Consider the following 18,637-nt stretch of genomic DNA (forward strand, 5'->3'; position numbering starts at 1 on the left):
AAGTTTTGGTTTTAATTGTTGTTGTTGTTTTTTTTTGCTTGAGTTTTAAAAAGTTTTGCTTAATTCCATAATTTTCCCAGTAGTTTTACTGGAAATGGAAACTATCATGAATATTGTGCCCCTTGAGCCGCAGTGCTTCCTTTTATTTATTTATTTATTTATTCATTCATTCATTCATTCATTCAGGCAAAAAATTCAGAACAAATTCTTATGTACAATGTTTTCCCAGAAGTCCCAAAGAGCACTTGTCGGACAGAAAGTAAGAATTAAGGTTTAAGAAATTTTAAAATATTTTACAAGTTGTATAAAGTTTTTGTAAATTGCTCACAGGAGTCATTAAAATCCCCTTTAGTGTGTCATCACCGAGTCTAGATGGTGAGGTGAGGGCTGGACAGGGTGACGTGTGTGCAGGGACCAGAGACTAAACTGGTCTCACAATAATCTGGATTTATTGCTTGAAATGTATCCGCAACTGCTGAATGATTAAAATTTGGGTTCTTCCAGAAATCGACTGATGATTGATGGTTATTTCCCTCCCTGGCATTCACACATTGAGTCATCATCTTCCTCGTATTTAAACTCACTCACTGAAGATGTCTGCTTTTCTATTCTGAGAAAACCTTTCAGATATTCATCACAACCACTGAAACTGTTCATTAAAATCTCAAAGATCAAGATAAAATTAGAAGTTGTCATTGTACAGTAGAAAACCTGGAAAACAGCTGCTGTAAGACGGATTCATTGCTCACATCTAAAAATGTTGTGTGCAGTTTTTCTGAGTCATAAGCAGTTGGGCGCCATATTTAGCTTTCAGCTTCTGCTGGACGTCTGCAGTGTTGCTTGTCAGAAGTAAAACAACAACACGCTGCGTTGGGATTGACCTGTTTGTTTTAGACTTTCAATTTTCATTCAGGATCTGCTCTTCCCTTCTCGTGTCACAAGACACAAGAACATATTTCCATCACACAGATGATTTTAGCTTTTGCTTCTCTTTTTCCCAGAGCTTAGTGGACTCTGTCACCACCCTGGAGGAGAGCTCAGGTATGGAGCTGGATGCAGAGGCTGCCAGAGATGCTGAGAACAACTTTAACACTGCCAGGTGGGATGTTCGATTCACAAACTCTTCACTGACTTATTTTACACACACCAACAGCAGTATTTATCAGCATCAGAAGAAGATGAGGCAGTGATGTGGTTGTCACCCTAACATTTACAAATCACAACATACCATCTCCGTTAATGCAGCATCTAAAGTGCATCTCTGTCTTCCTCACTTAACACTATAACTCATGATGCATCAAAATGTTATGGAATACATGGTTCTTCTGACTGCCACTATTTAAACAATTTAGCATTAAAATTTAAGTCAAAATGTCTCATAGATGAATGCTGATTTCAGATGCCTTCAAGGTTTTAGGTTTTTTTTTTTTCTTTTTTAATGTAAATAGTTTCTTAGTTGTAACTGGAGTGTGACTCTTCCTCAGCTGTTTTTCAGTCCTTCCACAGTCATGGTTTTAGTGTGATCACTGCTCACATGAAAGAAAATACACTTCTCTATTTTAATCTACGCAGCAATAAATAACAAAGTTGTTACATGACTGTGAAGCACATAAACACCGTGACCTTGCATGAATAGAGAAAAGCAGCGTTGGTCTGTTTGTTGCTGTGATTTAGTGTGTGTAATGTTTCCATTGATCAAACCTGAATCTTGTTTCTGAATAGTTTGGTTTTTTTTGTCTTCAGGCAGGACAATCAGCCCCTTGACTCCATGGAGCAGACAGTCACCATAAACTGTGTAAGTAGTGGGACTATATTACTATTCTACTGTATGTTTTTGTTTTTTTCCATTTTTATGTCATTTAATTACGCTGGTTAAGAGTAGGTTCTCAAACATGTCTAAGCTTTATCTGCCTCTTGTAACAACTTTTGTTTTCTGTATGTTGAGGTCTTTCCTCATTGCTTCTGATATTCACTGGTTTCTCTTTCTTCTCTTCAAGGACTCGGATTTAGTCAGCTGCGACCAGAATGCCAACACCAGCGAGACCAACAGGAACCACCTGTCGCTGTGCCAACCAAACTCTGGCCACAACCCCCCCCTCCAACTTTTTCCCGATAACCAGTGGGAGGGTAGGTACCATCTGTTCTCAGACACCCCAACATGCGCCCAATATGCCATTCATTTGTCCCTGGAATTTTCTACTTTATTGATAGATAGCTATAAAGCTCTTAACCCCCCACCCCCACAACCCCACCCACCATGCAGTGCTCATCTTGTCAAATTTTTACAAGTTGACATTCACCTCATTTCGCCATCTTTCTTTTTTGATATGTAGTATGACTTTATGAAAAACGGTAAACCCACTGGTTGCCAGTTAAGCCCAAGACTCATATACAGTGGTGGGTTAAAGTTTGCCAACCCATTTATTACAAACCTGCATTAATATTATCTAATGTTTTCTTTTTTTTTTTCTCCTTTCTTTTTAACAAATCCCAAATGTTAAAAAAAAAAAAGTAATTCATACAACATAAATGTGTCCTCAGTATCTGCTGTGATCCATGTAGAGTTGCAACAACTAAGATGTAATCACTTCTGTAAACCAGTGCGGAGGAATTTTACCTCATTCCATCCTACAGAGGAGTCTGGGAGGCTTGTGAGTTTTTTACTGGGTTCAGGTCAACACTTTGATGAACAGCATCACTCCTGTGTAACCATTGCTTTTGGTGGAGTAACGTACGAACTGATGGGCATAATCTTGTTGCATAGCAATCTTTTCGTAATTCCCGTTGCCGATACAGGAGGAAAGGGGTCTTTGGAGTTGGGATTTGTCCTTTACACAGCAGCAGAATGACTGTATTGAAGTAGGGTTTGGATGACCTGCTCTGTCTCCTGAACCACTGCCGCCCCACATGGTATATAAGTTTATGAAGCTCGTTGTTTTTGTTGTAATAAAACAGGACAAAAAAACTCAGGAGACTGTAAACCAGTTGATTAAGACATACTGGTTAAGAGGTTAACACACTTGTGTTTCTAATAGATTTATAATTGAGGATACTTTTATTCACTAAATAAATGACCATTTATAAAAATTTAGTCAATTTAGTTTTTTTCTAAACCAGGTTCCCTTTATCGACCTTTGTGTGGAAATAAACTTTCTAGCACCACTGTGTATATAAGGAATGCTGGCGAGTGAGGTTATGAATGACTGATCTCACTGCTCCTTTTCTGTGCTATCTCTCTCCTTGGCCCTCCTCCTTTTTCTTCTCCTCCTTTTCCTCACATCCAAACAGCGTCACCCCATTCCCATCTCCACCTCCCTCCCATCGACTTCTCATGTATGCATCTGCAAAAGGAAGGTCATGGTAAGTAGTTCCATACCTGTGCATCCATCCACCGCTCTAACCATCTCTACCTTTGTCCGTTTTCACTGATTTTGCTGGCAGTTGCTTGCTGGCGTGAACGTCGTGCAGCAAAACTGTAATAAAATATTCTCGTGACCGTAACGATCATGAGGACATTCCCTGCATGTGAAACACTCTTTGTATCACATTTGAAAAGGCTGCTGGAGCGTTTTCACCTCTACTCCCTCCTGCCTTCGAGTGACTGAAGATTGTCCAGGACACCTTTCCTCTTATTAACTCTCGCTCTCCCTCTCTGCCTTACTGCTGTCTCATTATCGTTATAACCCCTCTAACACAATCTCCTCCTTGTTTCTTCCCCCTTTGTCTCAACTTGTTAGCACAGTGCTGACAGTCCAGACTCCATAAGGCAGGCTTAGAGGGAAATGGCAAAGCACAGAGGAAGAAAATTAATTTTATGGTGCATCATGGAATGTACTGTACAGCACCACTGTACGCAGCACGTTTTTTTTTAGCAAAGGGATTAAATGAGTCTTTCCTGTTTTCACTCTCCCAACCTGTGTGGAGTTTTTTATTTTTTATTCTCTCATTTCTTTCTCCTTTTTTCAGACCCTGTTCCAGCTTACAAATCCTGGCAGGATGACAGCGAGAGCGGAGAGGCACAGCTCTCCCCGCTGGCCGGCCGAATGGTTCCTCTCCCCCCGCTGCCCCTAGAGGAGGATAACGGGGAAGAAGAAGGAGAGGGAGGGCAGGACGGCTCCCCGTCATCTTCGCGCACCCACCCACATGTCCTCGCACGACGCTTTCTTGATTTTGGTGCACACAGCACCCAACGTTTCCTCCAGCAGGACCTAGATGCAACCTCGCCCACCAAAGCACAGAGGTGGGACGAGCATCAGTTATCCATGTGGAACGTAGCGATGCTTTTGGGTTTCAGACTGTATATAATAACTTTGTTTAGACGTGTTAGATTAACTGAAGCTTTCCCCGCGTTTGCATAATGTGCACAGGTTGTACAGATTAGTTTAGCTGATATTAGAAACTATGATACTTTAGGCTTAAAACCTTTGCTTGTGGATGTTTCTTTTTTATCTACATTATCTAATTTGATCAGCGTGAAAGAATATACTGTGTCCGTCTTTGTGTTGTTTCATTTTATATTTAAAGCCTACTGAAATATGGTGATTTACAGATATTTTGACTTGATGTGTGTACCTCAGGCCGAGGCGAGCATCGTTTGGCTCCAGGGAAGCAGTTCGAGGGGATTCTGTGACCCACCAACTCACCAAGAAACTTCAGCATCTGAAAAAGAAAATCAAACAGTTTGAAGAGCAGTTTGAGAAGGAGAGAAACTACAAGGTAAAAATGTAACTTTTCGTGTTGACTTTGAGCAGTTAGAGGATGAAACTTTCACAAGTTTAGTAACACTGTCACACACAGTCATTTAAATCAGGATTCCACCTTTATCTGCTGCCCCTCGCATCCTCGCCGTCATATCTTGAGGTACTAATTTATCTAATGAATAGTGATCTGTCCACAAGTCTTCAAGACTGTTTGATTTTCGACAGTGGTCCATTAGTAATAGAAACAAACATCAAACAATAAATCTGTGCAGAGGGAATACGTTACAGAGGATTTACCTTTTTATCTTTTAAAACCAGGCATTTGTGGGATTCTCAGCACTGCATTGGATCTTACTGACATGCATGTGGATATTTCAGGACCAACAATCAGCAGCACATTTTAGTCACTTTATCGGTTTGATGGTATTTTGTTGTAATGAGCTTTAAAGAACATTTGAACTGATGAACTTTGACAATTTCTAAACTCTATGATACAACTGAAGTCGCTGTAAACCTCCAAAGTGATACATGACAGATCGCTCTAAGATGAGCTCAGCAGGTTTATTGTTGTACTTTCTTTAATCTCTTGTCTCCTGCTTTGTCTGAAATGTGGACTCTTGCTCTGTGGCTTCCCTGTCCAGCCCTCTCATGCAGACAAGGCAGCTAACCCCAAAGTCCTCAAATGGATGACTGACCTGACGAAGATTCGCAGACAGATTAAAGGTAGACCCACTCGCTCCGTTTGCTGTGACTGTGCATTTGTGTGTTGGGGGTGAGAGTGTGTGCCACCCTGTTCCGTGCGGGGCAGTTTGGCACACCTGTCAGTAACCCTGGTCTTTTGTAGCAGCATTACATGCATGATGGTCTAATGAAACCAAAGCACACATGCACATGTTTAGTGTTAAAGTGGCTCTCACATGCGTGGCTCCCACCCTCCAGTGTGCTGGTGCGTCCTTGTGAACCCACATCCATAACCTGCAGGGGGAGTTCAGTAAGGTGAAGCAATGGAAGATATTTAGTGACATAAAACCAGAAAACAGTGGTGTATTTACAACCACAACTCCTAGCCAAAAAGCTACATCTCATTTTGCTGTATTGGCACCCAGCAAGCTCAAACAGTGGTGTTCGGTCGGTGTGTAAATGTTTTTTTTTCCTAAAGATTGATTCATGTCTTCCCGTGCACGGCTTCACCAGCCTGAACGAACCCCTAGGACCCTCGCCCGCCTCCTCTCTGCGAGGTGACTGCTCTCCTTTTGTGGAGGACGCAGTGGCTGAAACATTTCTCTCTGTTTCCAATCAAACCTGAAAACCAATAATGCGAGCACCCGCTCTCCACTTTCCTCCTTCCTCCCTGTGTCGCCCAACGACCGAATGATTGATTGATTGGCCCAACCAGGACGCCAGCACCACCTTTTACCCAGAAGCACGCTGAGGCACCAGGCTTTGCTCCATTCACACAGACGCCACCATGCTCCCTCCTCCCCTTCCTCCTCCTCCTCTATCTGCTCACCTCCCCATCACATCCCCACCCCCCCACTCCACCCCTGCTCAGGCCTGACCTCTAGACCGTTTCACCTCAGTAAGTACAAACCCCCCAGTAAGTAGACATTACAACGCTAATAACAGTCCGAGTGAGGCGGCCTTATGAGACCATCTTGTGTGTTTACTGTTGAGCAGGCATGTTGGCATGGGATGTTAAAGGTATAGATGTAACATGAGGGGGGAGATTTGATACGCATACTGAGGTGTTATTTGACATGTTTATGTATGCAAAGGCTTGTTATCTCTCATAACTCTGTAAAGCACAACTGCCTACTTATTCTCCTGATTTGGGGATATTTCTGGGTTTCACCTTTACTAAAACTGGTGAGCAGCAGTGTTGTGTGTTGGACTGTAAGCATCAGTTTTCCACAGGGTTTTAATTTTTCTTTGATTTTCTGCAACAAAACTGTGCTGGAAAATGTTTGTCTCCGTGTGGCGTTGCATGGTGAGTTGTTGATGCATGTTGTTTTTGTTTTTTTTTCTTTTGGTGGTTTTATTGGTGATTGGCTCACCTCACCGATAGCTGTTGTACACCAGGATGTAAATCAGACTGTTTTTCGTGGGGTTTTTATGTCTATTCTTCTTGGTTTTTCTGACACGCGTCGCTCTTTCTTGTCTTCACCTTTCTTCATTGTGTTCTCGCCCAGATGCCAAACACTGTGCAGAGACCGAGCTTGGCCCGCAGACACGACCTCGTAGCAACACCCTTCCCAAGAGTTTCGGCTCCACGCTGGAACAAGGTGCTTCGGACACAGCCGGGGAGGCCAAGGGTCCACGCCCCACCAGGGAGGAAACACTGGAGCTCATCCAGCATAGAGTCAAAGGGAAGAGGCAGGAGGACGGCTGGCCTGATGACATCAAGGTGAGGGACAGATATTTCTCATACTGGAGACTGCATATATTATTTATTATAAATTTATTGATTTTCAATATTTAATTACTTTATTCCTAAAGACATGTTTATCCTAACTTGACTAAAGGACAGACATTACACTAAATCAGTTAGTGTTACATTTCCAGTTTATCTCCTGGAAATGTTTGTGAGCTTATAAGATGCAATAATGGCGAGTCACTTTACAAAAAAAAGAAAAGATAGTGGGATAACTTGGTGATATGTTAAAAAAAATTAAAAAAAAAAAAAAAAACATTGGTTGTGGATCATTTCTACATCTAGTCAGATGACTTCATCTGAGCTTATTAAGACTGATAAGGAAAACTGTGTTAACTGTCTGTATCTGTAGAAAATGACCAAAGAACAGTTGTCTTGTGAGAAAATGGTCCTCCAGAAGAATCTGCTACACTATGAAGGCCTGCACGGTCGACCTGTAAGCTCTCCAGCATCCTAAATCCTGCAGATGTGATCAAATAAAGGAAGTCGTCTGAATAAACAGATTTTTTTTGTTGTCGTCACTTCTTTCAGGTCACCAGAGAGGAGCGTCTGGTGGTGAAGCCTCTCTACGATCGCTACAGACTGGTCAAACAGATGCTTACCAGAGTCAGCATTACCCCTGTCACAGTAAGGAGACCACTCATAAGCTCTGATCAGAGATTCCAGCTGGATAATATGATTTGATCAGTTCTGTGCATATTTGATCAGTTCTGTACATTCATGATGGAAAGATTTAATGAACTTTTCATAGCACAAAGTGTACAAATTTGGAAGATGATCAAGATTTTTTTTTTTTTTTTTTTTAAACTTTTGACCATCAAGATGCTCAATAATCCTTAACTGTAAAAGTAACAGCCCAGGTCTGTGTTGTTGACTCCATCTTTCAAGTCTTCCCTGCAATTCATTACGTCACATAACCCCCATGTGGTTCAAGCATGCACAGAACCAACATACACCTCAGAAATAATCAGAATGATTATTTTTACCTGATTTTTTCCAATTGTGAAAAGATTTAAATCAATCCTTTTAGACAGACTGAAAATTCCTTCCAAACAAAGACAATTCAACTAAGCTGTTTACATGATGTACTTTTATTTTTAATGCTTTGACGTTGGATCGAATCGTCTAGTGTTCCATGTTAATGTTGAGCAGGTGTTGAGCCATATATTTTTTTCCTTCTCCAGGTATCCCCCTCTAGCAAGAGGCGGAGTCAAACCCTCCAGCCAATCATTGAGGGTGAAACGGCTCATTTCTGGGAGGAGATCAAAGAAGAGGAAGAAGATGAGCGGAAAGCTGGAGAAGAAGAGGATAGGGAGGAAGAAGAGGAGGAGGAAGAGGAGGAGGAGGGAGAGAGCAGTGGTGGAGAGATGCAGAGCTCTGAGGTCATCATGGCTTTTGATGCCATGATGCCAACTGATGGGTCTGTGAGGAGCCAGAACCAACCTGATGGACAGGGGAACTGTCCAATGAGAGACAAGGTGGAGGAAGGTTCCGGGAGGCTGGCGCTGGACCTGCGGCTGTCCAGCTCAAATGCCTCGTCAATGTAAGAGCAGAGACTTGGACAAAGTTTAGATGCAGTAAATGACTTGATGTTGATTTAAGTTCTTTTTTTTTTTTTTTTTTTTTTTTACACATCAGTGAGGTCCTACTTCTGTCTCCTTCAAAAACCTACACATGGCGAGTTCAGATTGTTTTAGCTTCAATCTAAAGAACACAAAACTACAAACAAGGATGAATAAGGAAATATATGTTACTGTATGTTTTACCAAACCTCAGGGAAGATAAGAAGCTCTGATCATCTTTGCTGAGTGAGCAGACACAAGCAGGAGTAAGGGATGATACAGGAAGCAGGTGTTACCTGTCGAGACGCTCCTCTGTCTGGTGTCAGAGCTCGTCCCTGTAATTAACACAGTGACCCATATCCTCCCCTAATCAGCTCAGCTTTGTAGGTCTCTTTACTTGAACATGATACTGATAGTTGATCTCTCAAGTCACTTCCTGCTCACTCAGCCTCCAATCTTTACACAAAGGTCACAATCCAAAGAGTGGAAAAATATAGTTCATATATTTATGTGCTTTGAATTTAAGTGATTCAAGAATATGTATATATATATATATATATATATATATACATACACACACATATACATACATATAGATATATATATATATATATATATATATATATATATATATACATAGACACATATACATACATATAGATATATATATAGATATAGATATAGATATATATAGACACATATACATACATATAGATATATATATAGATATAGATATAGATATATATATGTATATATAACCGTTGTCAAGCTTCAGCACTTTTCTCTCATTCACCTGTCAAACGCCAGTTCATCTGAGTCAGTTGATTAACCTGTTGCTATGGTGACACTCGTAAGGGTGTGGTTTAACTTGCCGATCTACATGTGCGTATCTAGAAAATAATTCTGCCAGTTGGCGTTACAATTATCACTGTTTGCGTGCTTATTTTATTTGCGTTTGCAACACTTCTGTTATATCAGTGTCATCACAATCACAGCATGTGTAACTACATATCCCATCATCCTCCAGGCCAGAGCTGCTGGAACAGCTGTGGAAGACCAGAGCAGAGAAGAAGAAACTAAGGAAGACTATCAGAGAGTTTGAGGAAGACTTTTATCAGCATAATGGAAGGTAAGAAGAAGGGGAAAACAAGACATTCTTGGTCAGATAAAAAAAAGATGTGAAAGAGTATTTGTGTTTTTAATTACTGTGTTAAGAAGTTTTCTCAAACAGTTTTAATGGTAGGGCAAAATAATTTACAAGGTTGTTGTTATTTTGTTTAATCTTGCCCTCTTAAGGACATGGTGAACCATACAGCAAAAGCATCATTTAATGTGTGTTATTATTTATAGATTAATTACTCCAAGCATTGCTGCAATTAGAGCAGCAGTTGGAAAGGTCAGAGACAAACGGCTCTATCAGACAGAAGCACTTTTTCCTGGGTAATTCGATGTAACTACAGCACTTATTTTAACAAAATCCTTTATTGAAGGTGGAGATGATGATAAAAATCCTGACATTTTTAATGTTTTGGAAAGTCAGTATCTTACTGATATGTTTTATGTACATATATATATATATATATATATATATATATATATATATATATATATATATATATATATAATATTATATTTTTATACCAGGCATCTCTTTCTCGTTGTTCATTTAAGATTCATTCTTGTTGATCGATCTGTACATGGAGGTCATAGCAGTGTTGTTACTGTAAAATAAAAACGGTGTTATTGTAAAATGACCAACCTAAATTTCTGAGACCATCAGAACTTTGTACCTGTGATTTCAAAACTGCAGCAATTTAACCTTTCTACCTGTCCATTGTCAGCCTTTTAACAAAAAAAAAGGTATCTCTACACGTCTTTCACGTTGGTCATTCATCTGGTGCAGCCACACAAGGTTTTGGTTTTTTTGTTTGTTGTTTTTTTTTAAAAAAAAAAAAGGCCATTACAAATGAATGTCCCTCTGGGATTAATAAAGTATTTTTCATTTAATTTAATTTCTTCATATGATGCATTTCCATGCAATTGTCATGGAAATGCACCAGCTGTACCAGCTGACTACAATACTGATTTATTAAAATAAAGAAAATCAGAATCCAGCTTTTGTTGTTTCACAACTTGTTAGATGTGGGGAAAAGATGATCTGGCCAAGCTAAAATTCTCACAAGGTTTTATTATTGGCCTGAACACCTTTATTTCTGCAGGTGAAGCACTTTGATTGTTTCTTCTCTACTCACAGTGGTGGATTTAATTATGCAGAGCTCTGTCATAGATCAACATTACAAGGATGACGAGGGCGATTTATCATCATTTAAGGAGTACTGTTAAAAACCTGAAGCCCTTGACTATATTTTTCTCCAACATATTAAAAAAATAGCCATGTGGATGATTATACTACAAGTAGTCAAATTTTTCCATCAGGGTGATAAAGATACTGCATTTTGGGGGACAAAATCTATCATAAAATCATTCAGTGGGGAACCAACATGAGAAGTATATAAACAGAACAATGATCTTTTATGCTACCAGTAGGGATACTTACAATGATACAATGATACACTACTAAATAATTGAGTCCTGCTTTTAAATCTTACTCTTTCTCCTTCAGGAATGTCCAAAAGGAGGACCGGGTGCCGATGCTGGAGGAATACCGAGAGTACAAGAGGATCAAGGCCAAACTTCGCCTCCTTGAAGTCCTCATCAGCAAACAAGATTCCTCCAAATCCATCTAAACCCTCCTCAGATAACCGCTATCACCGCACACATCAAGCGTCATCACTGCAGCAACGCCGTACCAGGAGGAACGATGCACACTCCAGCCAGCAACATACAGATCACACAACTTCCCACTTTTCTTGGTTTGCTGCAGTCACATCATGTGGAAAAACAAGACTCTGACTGGAAGCACACGGCTTTATTTAGTTTGTGGTAATTAATGACCCTGTTTAATCACAACATCAAAAACTGCATCTCAGACTCTTTAAATTTGATCAGAGTATGATTTAAGAGGATTAGAACAAAGTAATCCAAATATGGATTTGATCACAAAGTTACTTTAATACAAAGTAATCCCATCATTCTTTTTTCCCTCATGATGTGACAGAGGAACCATCAAGGGTCAAACTCGACCGGTCAGCCTCAGCAGATATCTAACTGCATATCATCTGGAACACAGAAGCAGTTTATCGTTGCGGAGAAAACGAAATCATCACTGTGTTCGTTGTCTTCTTTATCGTCAAGACTTTACACTCATCTCCTGTTCGTTTCTTTCTTTCATCACAGGGGAAAAATGACTTTAATTTAACGAACCTTTCTTTTGGTCAACCTTTGTGTTGCTGAGGAATATTAACGGACAGCTCAAGGACTGGCATTTTAGACACTTTTGACTCAAGACACTTCTTCATTGGGATGTTTCACGCTGTGAAGTCCTGCCTTGTTTCAGCCTCTCCTTGTGGTTAAGTGGTTGATATTTTAGCAGTACCCTCCCATTGTAGATGCTTTACCTTTTTAAAATTGAAAGTTTAAAAGAAAAAAAGTGTGTTTTTGTTTTTAAAATGTGTGTAAAGTGTTAGTCATTTTCACAAAAGTCATCTTTTACAATGCGTTCTGAGGAAAAGTGACAGAGATGCTTCTTTTCATTATTTTCTCTCGAGTTTTCCTCTAGTTTGTCTTTTGGCACACAGTGGGGTGAGCAGTTTTTTTTTTCCTCACTCTCAGATTCACCAAGATGGCTTCCATGTGAGCATTTTACAGATACAGCTGTTTTAACGACGAGGTTATCTCAGACATTTGAGTTGTAACTCCATAGTTCCAGAAATCATCTGGAAAGTCATGACGTATTTTCTTTTTTTTCTGTTGACTTCAAAGCATGTTGGCTGCCGGAGGTGAATCTGACGTTCTGGGAGTGCAGAAGTTGTTGACCGTTTGGTGTTTACTGGTTGATTGCAACTGTGAGGTGCCAACACTGCCAGCGCTTTTTTTTTTTTTTTTAATTAAAAAAAAACGCACAAACGTCCATGATAACGGGAGGGAAGACGCTCTACAGTGAAGCAGGAGAGGTCCGCGGTCCTCAGGTGTGTTTTTTGTCCTCAGTTCATTCTGCAGTCCCATTTAAGTTTGACTTCCTGCTGGCAGGTAAACGAGAACAAGTCAAGGGGAAGAAAAAGCCTGACTGAAGGTTTTACCGCATGTTGACGAATGTGTTCTGAAAGGCCACGTAATCTTCAGTCAGATTAGAGTTGATGCTTTACGGAGAGATTTTAAGAAGTGGAAACTGAGCTCTGCAACATTTGCTGCTTCTGAATGTTGAATTAAATTCAACCAAATGTCAGAACCCATCCTGGTTGGTAAAGTGTCTGGTCACTTGTCTGTTGTTGGAAGGCAGATAACAATGAAGCTGGACATTTCTCTGCCTGATTCAAAGCTGCCCGGAGTCTTTAGTCCGTGAGTGGATGGCAGATATCATTTAAAGTGGAAGCTACGAATGAGTCTAAAAGTTGAACTTTATGTGTTTGTTTTTTGAAGGGGGGGGTGGGGGGGGCTTGTGTGAGTGTTTGGGGCAGTAAAGTCTGGTTTAAAAGAAATGTTATTTGCACAGCATTCACAGAATGCATCCCTTGTGTTTTTTCCATTTCTATTTCTAGAAATTAAGCACTACTTCTATACAAATAAATATATACTGTACATAGTAAAAAAATAAATAAAAAAAATAAACACCCAAAAACAGTGAATGTCAGAAATGTTTAAATTATTTCAAAAATTGTTTGGTCCCCTTTAGTTTATTACATTTGTGATGCCCTGAGAATGTGTTTGTTTGGTTTTGGTTTTTTTTTTATAATTATTATTATAAATATTGCTAATGCTGTCACAAACATTTATTTGTGTGATAACGACATCAGACCTTTTGTATCTAATCGCTAACTGTAAAACCAGCTGTAGACGTTAGTCTGGCACCGTATGCAGCGAATCACACGAACCTGCTCTGTTCTCTCAACCATTTTGTCGCTCTGTGTATTATAAGCTAATATAGAAGCAGTACTGTAGTGAGCTTGCATGGCAACAGAGAACATAATAGTATGAAAAACATTATGTATCGTTTTCATTACTTGTGCCATGATGAAGCAGCAATAATAAAAGAAAAAAAAATTTGTTGGTCATTTTAACATGTTTCAGGTCATGGGTAATGATGTTTTCCACTGACTGATGTGATTTAAGTTACAGTGTCTTGTTTTTTGGGGGTGTTTTTCCTCCTCCACACTGAATACACACTGAGTTCAATGTGTTTTTACCACTGCATTGTGTTGGCACTGCTGAAAACCAAAATATGAAGAAATCCAAGGGTTAGCAGGGATTGAGAAGCCAATGACAGACCTGAAGACATTCCAGTTTTTATCATCGCTCAGACAAGTGGAAATAATCTGTCATTTATCTCTGAAGGGCTTTTACATTTTCTTTTTTTTTTTTTTTTTTTCTTTAACTTGTTTGGCAGTTCAGTTACTTGAAATCTTTCAAGTGTACCAATGTTTTAGTTTTTCATTGTGCCTGCAGCAGAGGTAAAAATTCATGTGGTCCACACGCTGTTAACTGTATTTTGTCTGTCAGTGAACTGTACGCTTCACACTTGCCCATCCGAGGTGCGTGTTTGTTCCACAAACCAGGAATTCACAGCAGAAATCATCAAAGATGTCTTTGCAGTCACAGCTGCTCCTGAAAATGTTGTTGAAGTGATCAGTTTTTTTGATCAGCCGCAACATTGAATGTGCAGCTTTGTCTTCTGTAAGAGATGTGTGATACGTCTTTTGAATAAAAATTGTTTTGATGCTTTATCGAGAATATTTCTGCCATAATCAAAATGTTCATTTGATTGTTGAATGACAGAGTTAAGATTGTGACATCTTTGATACTGAATTTTGCTACAAATTCCTCAACCTCTTACTCCTGATCTACATGTGACGCTCATGTGTTTTGTCACGTCAGTATATTGTATTTAAAAATGTTTTCTTACTTCGAATGCGCTCTGTTGTTTCTTCATTAACAAAACAAAAAAGAGAAATGATGATCAAGTAACCACATTTACACTTGGAAAAATAAAATTTACAAGCTTGCCACAACAGTTCTCCCACTTTTTTGAGTGAAGCTTCTGGAACGAACGATGCTCTGCTCGAGCTGGAGCAGGTCATATGATCCTTCTGGTCACAACCCCTGTTTGAAAACTGCATCCCCATAATAAAACTTAGTAGATCTCTGCAGCTACGAGGTCTGGTTTAATACTTTTTTAAGGCATAGTAAAGAGAACCTTTGTGGGATCAGTTTAGATGTGTTAATAGTGTAAGTGTTACTAGTGAAGAGTAAATGTAATGACACATAGGCAAAATGAAAACACTTTCAGGCTTGCCAAAAAAAAAAAAAAAAAATTGGATATCAGTTTAACAGGCTAACTATAAATTTTCCTAAAATTTTATTTACTGTTACTCAGCACTTTGACTACTATGTATACCGGACAGCTGTAGAATCTGACCATCATGTTCATACAGATAGTTTGACATACAGAGACATCAAATCTCTTGTATATTTGAACATGTCATTTTCAAGTAAATAGTTTTGAAGAAATCAATGCTGCAACAGTTCAGCTTATTTAGGAATTGACATTTAAAATTATTATAGTTTTAATGATTGCGAGCAAATTTCAGCTCTGCTGTATATTTACACAGTTATAACTTATGTCATGTGTGAATGGCAGCAGCAAAAACAAAAGATGTTAATATTTATACACACTGGAATTGACCTTATTGTCAATAAACAGTTTCCCTGCTATAAGCAGTAGCGCAGAGTAACTTTTATATTAGTATGTTAATCTTAGCTTATATGAAGCTGACACTTTGTCCAAATGATTTTCATGAACAAGTCAGTATTTAAACTCTGCCGACTTGTTTGTTGGCTTGAAGGAAAGCCATCAAACAAGTCAAAATTAACTTTTAAAAAGTTACTATGTGTATTGTACAAATAAATAAAAGTACATTTTCTTCAGCTGAGTCTTCTTTATCTGAACTGTTCGCTGACGTGTATTAATAAATTACTAGCTTTTTGAAATTTGTCCAACTACTGGAACCTATCAGATATATCATGATACAGTCAAGTACACATTATCTACTGAAGATAAAAGAAGCTGCATAAGATTATCAGTGTCATTGCTCAATATTTCTCAGGTCATATAACGTGTTCATCGTTCAATATTAGCCCAGCTATTAGAAATGACTTCAGTCAGGTCTTATATGAGAGTCATACAATAAATATGTGTTCAGTCCCTAAACTCTAAAACCACAGAACAGAGAGGATTGGGGGATTTCTTAACTATATGCATGTCACCTGTTCACCATCTTTTGCTTAAATATAGTCTAACTAGTCTTTTTTATGTTATATATGCCATCAACAAGGAAAATAAGCCTAGCAAAGTCTGGTGCATAAATGTCCATCTAAATGTCATTAAATGTCCTGTTGAATGAAATAAAATCATAGCAGGATGGGCAAAATAACAGAAGAGCATGCCATTGAGCAAATATGATGTTGAGAGAGAGAAAAATATTATAACCTCGGTTAATGACTTTGTCTTCCCAACAACTTTATAATTCACTTTGTAAAGCATGTTGTGTACTAAACAATGAAATAAAATAAACAGCTCCAAAACATCTTTAAAATCAAAATTATTTCCGGTGTATCTGACATTTGTTAGTATGTGAAACATCCTACAGATTTAATAGGTCAGTGGGTCTCGGGACCTTGATTGGAGTCACAAGAAATGTTTGGAAGTCGCCAGACAGCTGTGAGAAATTTATAGCCAATATTTATTAAAAATAAACAAATTTAGGATATTTACAAGGACTGTCAAGATGTAATTAATAATGCAGAGATAAATCTGATTACAATAAATCACTCAGCTGTCTGTGGCGGTCGGGTTGGGGAATGGTGGCTTAAAATGTTTGACAACCATAATTTGAACATAAAGTTCAGTTTCTCGCTTCGTTGAAGCCGTTTCCATGGCTACATCCAATACAACCTGAATTTAAGGACAACCAATCTGTATTTAGAGGCTGTCAGAGGAAATACCACCTATTAACAACCACCCTATTTACATCCATATTTTTTTTAGCCACAAATACACAACGCTTCTGTGTAGTTCACTATAAAATTAACTAAGTCTACCCAACTAAAACTCACCGCCAGCAAAGACTTGTTCATTGCTAGAAAAAGGTCTCAATTTTTAATAGAGATTCATTTCAAACACACAACTCCAGGTGCAAATTAGACTAATTAGGCGTGACATTTGACCCCGCCCACTGTAACAGACCACGCCCACTTCAGGATAATAGTTCCTGAGCAATGCAGCTGAATGGCGCCAAAATATTTTGATTTAATACTAAATAAATTTGACAGATGTGTTGTAATTTATTAATAAATAAAAGCTACATAAATGATTTTATTTTAAATGTACATTAAGAATTAATGTGGACTTACGAACATGGGCATAGAAATGACTGGAAATGCCAAGCAAAGCAGTGAATAGAGATGGTATGATGAAGGCTTAGCGGTAGTCTAGGAAGCCAGGGAGGGAGTAAACAGCTGATGATCCAGTCTGTGTGTGTGTGTGTGTGTGTGTGTGTGTGCGCGCGCTTTGAGTGGTAAGCATGACTGGAAAAGCGCTATATAAAGTCTATTTACCATTTCTTTGCTCTGTAAAGAGCAACACAGCTAAACTTCTGGGTAAGAGCACCAAAAATGTCAAAATCCTTTGCAGTATTCTTTTGCTATCATTCACTCTTTCTGAGTTGCTTATTGTACTTTTTCACAGTAATAAAGAGGAAAAAACACTACCACATATTGGCCATTTTATACTGCCAGGGACCACAGTAGTGTGTGGCAGATCCACATGCATCCACCACAGCCTGAGACCTCCTCATGCTGGTCATCATCCCAGCCACACTTTGTTGAGAAATTGCATCTCGTTCCTCAGTCACTCGTTGCTGAAGGTCATTGTTTTGGTCACTTTGGCACATACGCGTAACCAAACTAATCCTAAGTTTTTTCGGGCTGATGTCTCACAGCAGGTCATTCAATCTTCTCCAACGGAAAATTCTGGAGACAGTTTACTGACCATGGCGATGTTGAAGAGTTGTCATCCCAGAGGATGAAGGTAGTTCCCACTTCTGGACATATGGGATTCACCACCGTCTCCAGATTCTGATTCCAATACATTCATCTACCATTAAGGTGCCAGTCACACATCTGGCACCACTTGAATGTTAAAACACGAGTGTATTCCAGCAGAACACTGCAGGGGATGTTGGCACATTACAAGCTCCTCTTCGCTGTAAAAGTGACTCCTCAAGCTTTCCAGTACACAATACAGCACCGCCTGCTTTTATTAAAGGGAGAAGATTGTGGTGGAATAGTAGACCAAACACAATTTTAATTACTTTTGGTTCCACATTTTGTAATATATTGTTGTTGGTCTTTTGTTGTTTTTGCACAAAATGAACTAAATTTCCCAGATTCCTGGTTAACTTTCAGAGAATCTGAACAAGAGCTGCAACTCACTGTGAAACACATCAGTATTAGATTTTTAAAAAGCTTGAAATAATGATCCTGTCTCAGCTTTTGAGATGGTCATTCCTTCAATTAACTTATCTATACATCACAGATTGTTTTATAAATAAATGGAAAACACACTGGGATTTGTGCTCACACAGTTAACAAAATTGTATGGTTGCTTCAGAACTTTATATTTTACCTCCTGTAACCCTAAAAGGTTCATAAGGTTAATGACAAATTAAAGGTTGGTCCAAAAAGAGTTCCCATGGTCGTCTTTTCTCAGAGCATTGGCACCAGTCATTCACTTACATCTGAAATCTAGTCGCCCTAATCCAAATGGATGT

General features: G+C 39.0%; 1 protein-coding gene across 2 annotated transcripts in view; it reads left to right on the top strand.

Moving 5' to 3' along the window:
* fam13b (family with sequence similarity 13 member B) overlaps nt 1-13,202 on the top strand; it is a 73,500-nt gene extending 60,298 nt beyond the window's left edge. The window contains exons 11-24 of one of the 2 annotated variants that reach the window (XM_079249730.1): nt 1,002-1,099; nt 1,744-1,795; nt 1,998-2,127; nt 3,289-3,360; nt 3,967-4,240; nt 4,578-4,716; nt 5,342-5,423; nt 6,097-6,279; nt 6,890-7,104; nt 7,484-7,567; nt 7,663-7,758; nt 8,316-8,674; nt 9,721-9,822; nt 11,317-13,202. In XM_079249730.1, the coding sequence (XP_079105856.1) occupies nt 1,002-1,099; nt 1,744-1,795; nt 1,998-2,127; nt 3,289-3,360; nt 3,967-4,240; nt 4,578-4,716; nt 5,342-5,423; nt 6,097-6,279; nt 6,890-7,104; nt 7,484-7,567; nt 7,663-7,758; nt 8,316-8,674; nt 9,721-9,822; nt 11,317-11,440 (2,010 nt within the window). In that variant the 3' untranslated portion in view covers nt 11,441-13,202. The remainder of the gene's footprint in view (nt 1-1,001; nt 1,100-1,743; nt 1,796-1,997; nt 2,128-3,288; nt 3,361-3,966; nt 4,241-4,577; nt 4,717-5,341; nt 5,424-6,096; nt 6,280-6,889; nt 7,105-7,483; nt 7,568-7,662; nt 7,759-8,315; nt 8,675-9,720; nt 9,823-11,316) is intronic. The other variant, XM_079249731.1, reaches the window with a different exon arrangement.
* Nucleotides 13,203-18,637: the final 5,435 nt, after the last annotated feature.

The sequence above is a fragment of the Telmatherina bonti genome (genome assembly GCF_933228915.1).
Source record: "Telmatherina bonti genome assembly, chromosome: 12".
Classification (NCBI taxonomy): domain Eukaryota; kingdom Metazoa; phylum Chordata; class Actinopteri; order Atheriniformes; family Telmatherinidae; genus Telmatherina; species Telmatherina bonti.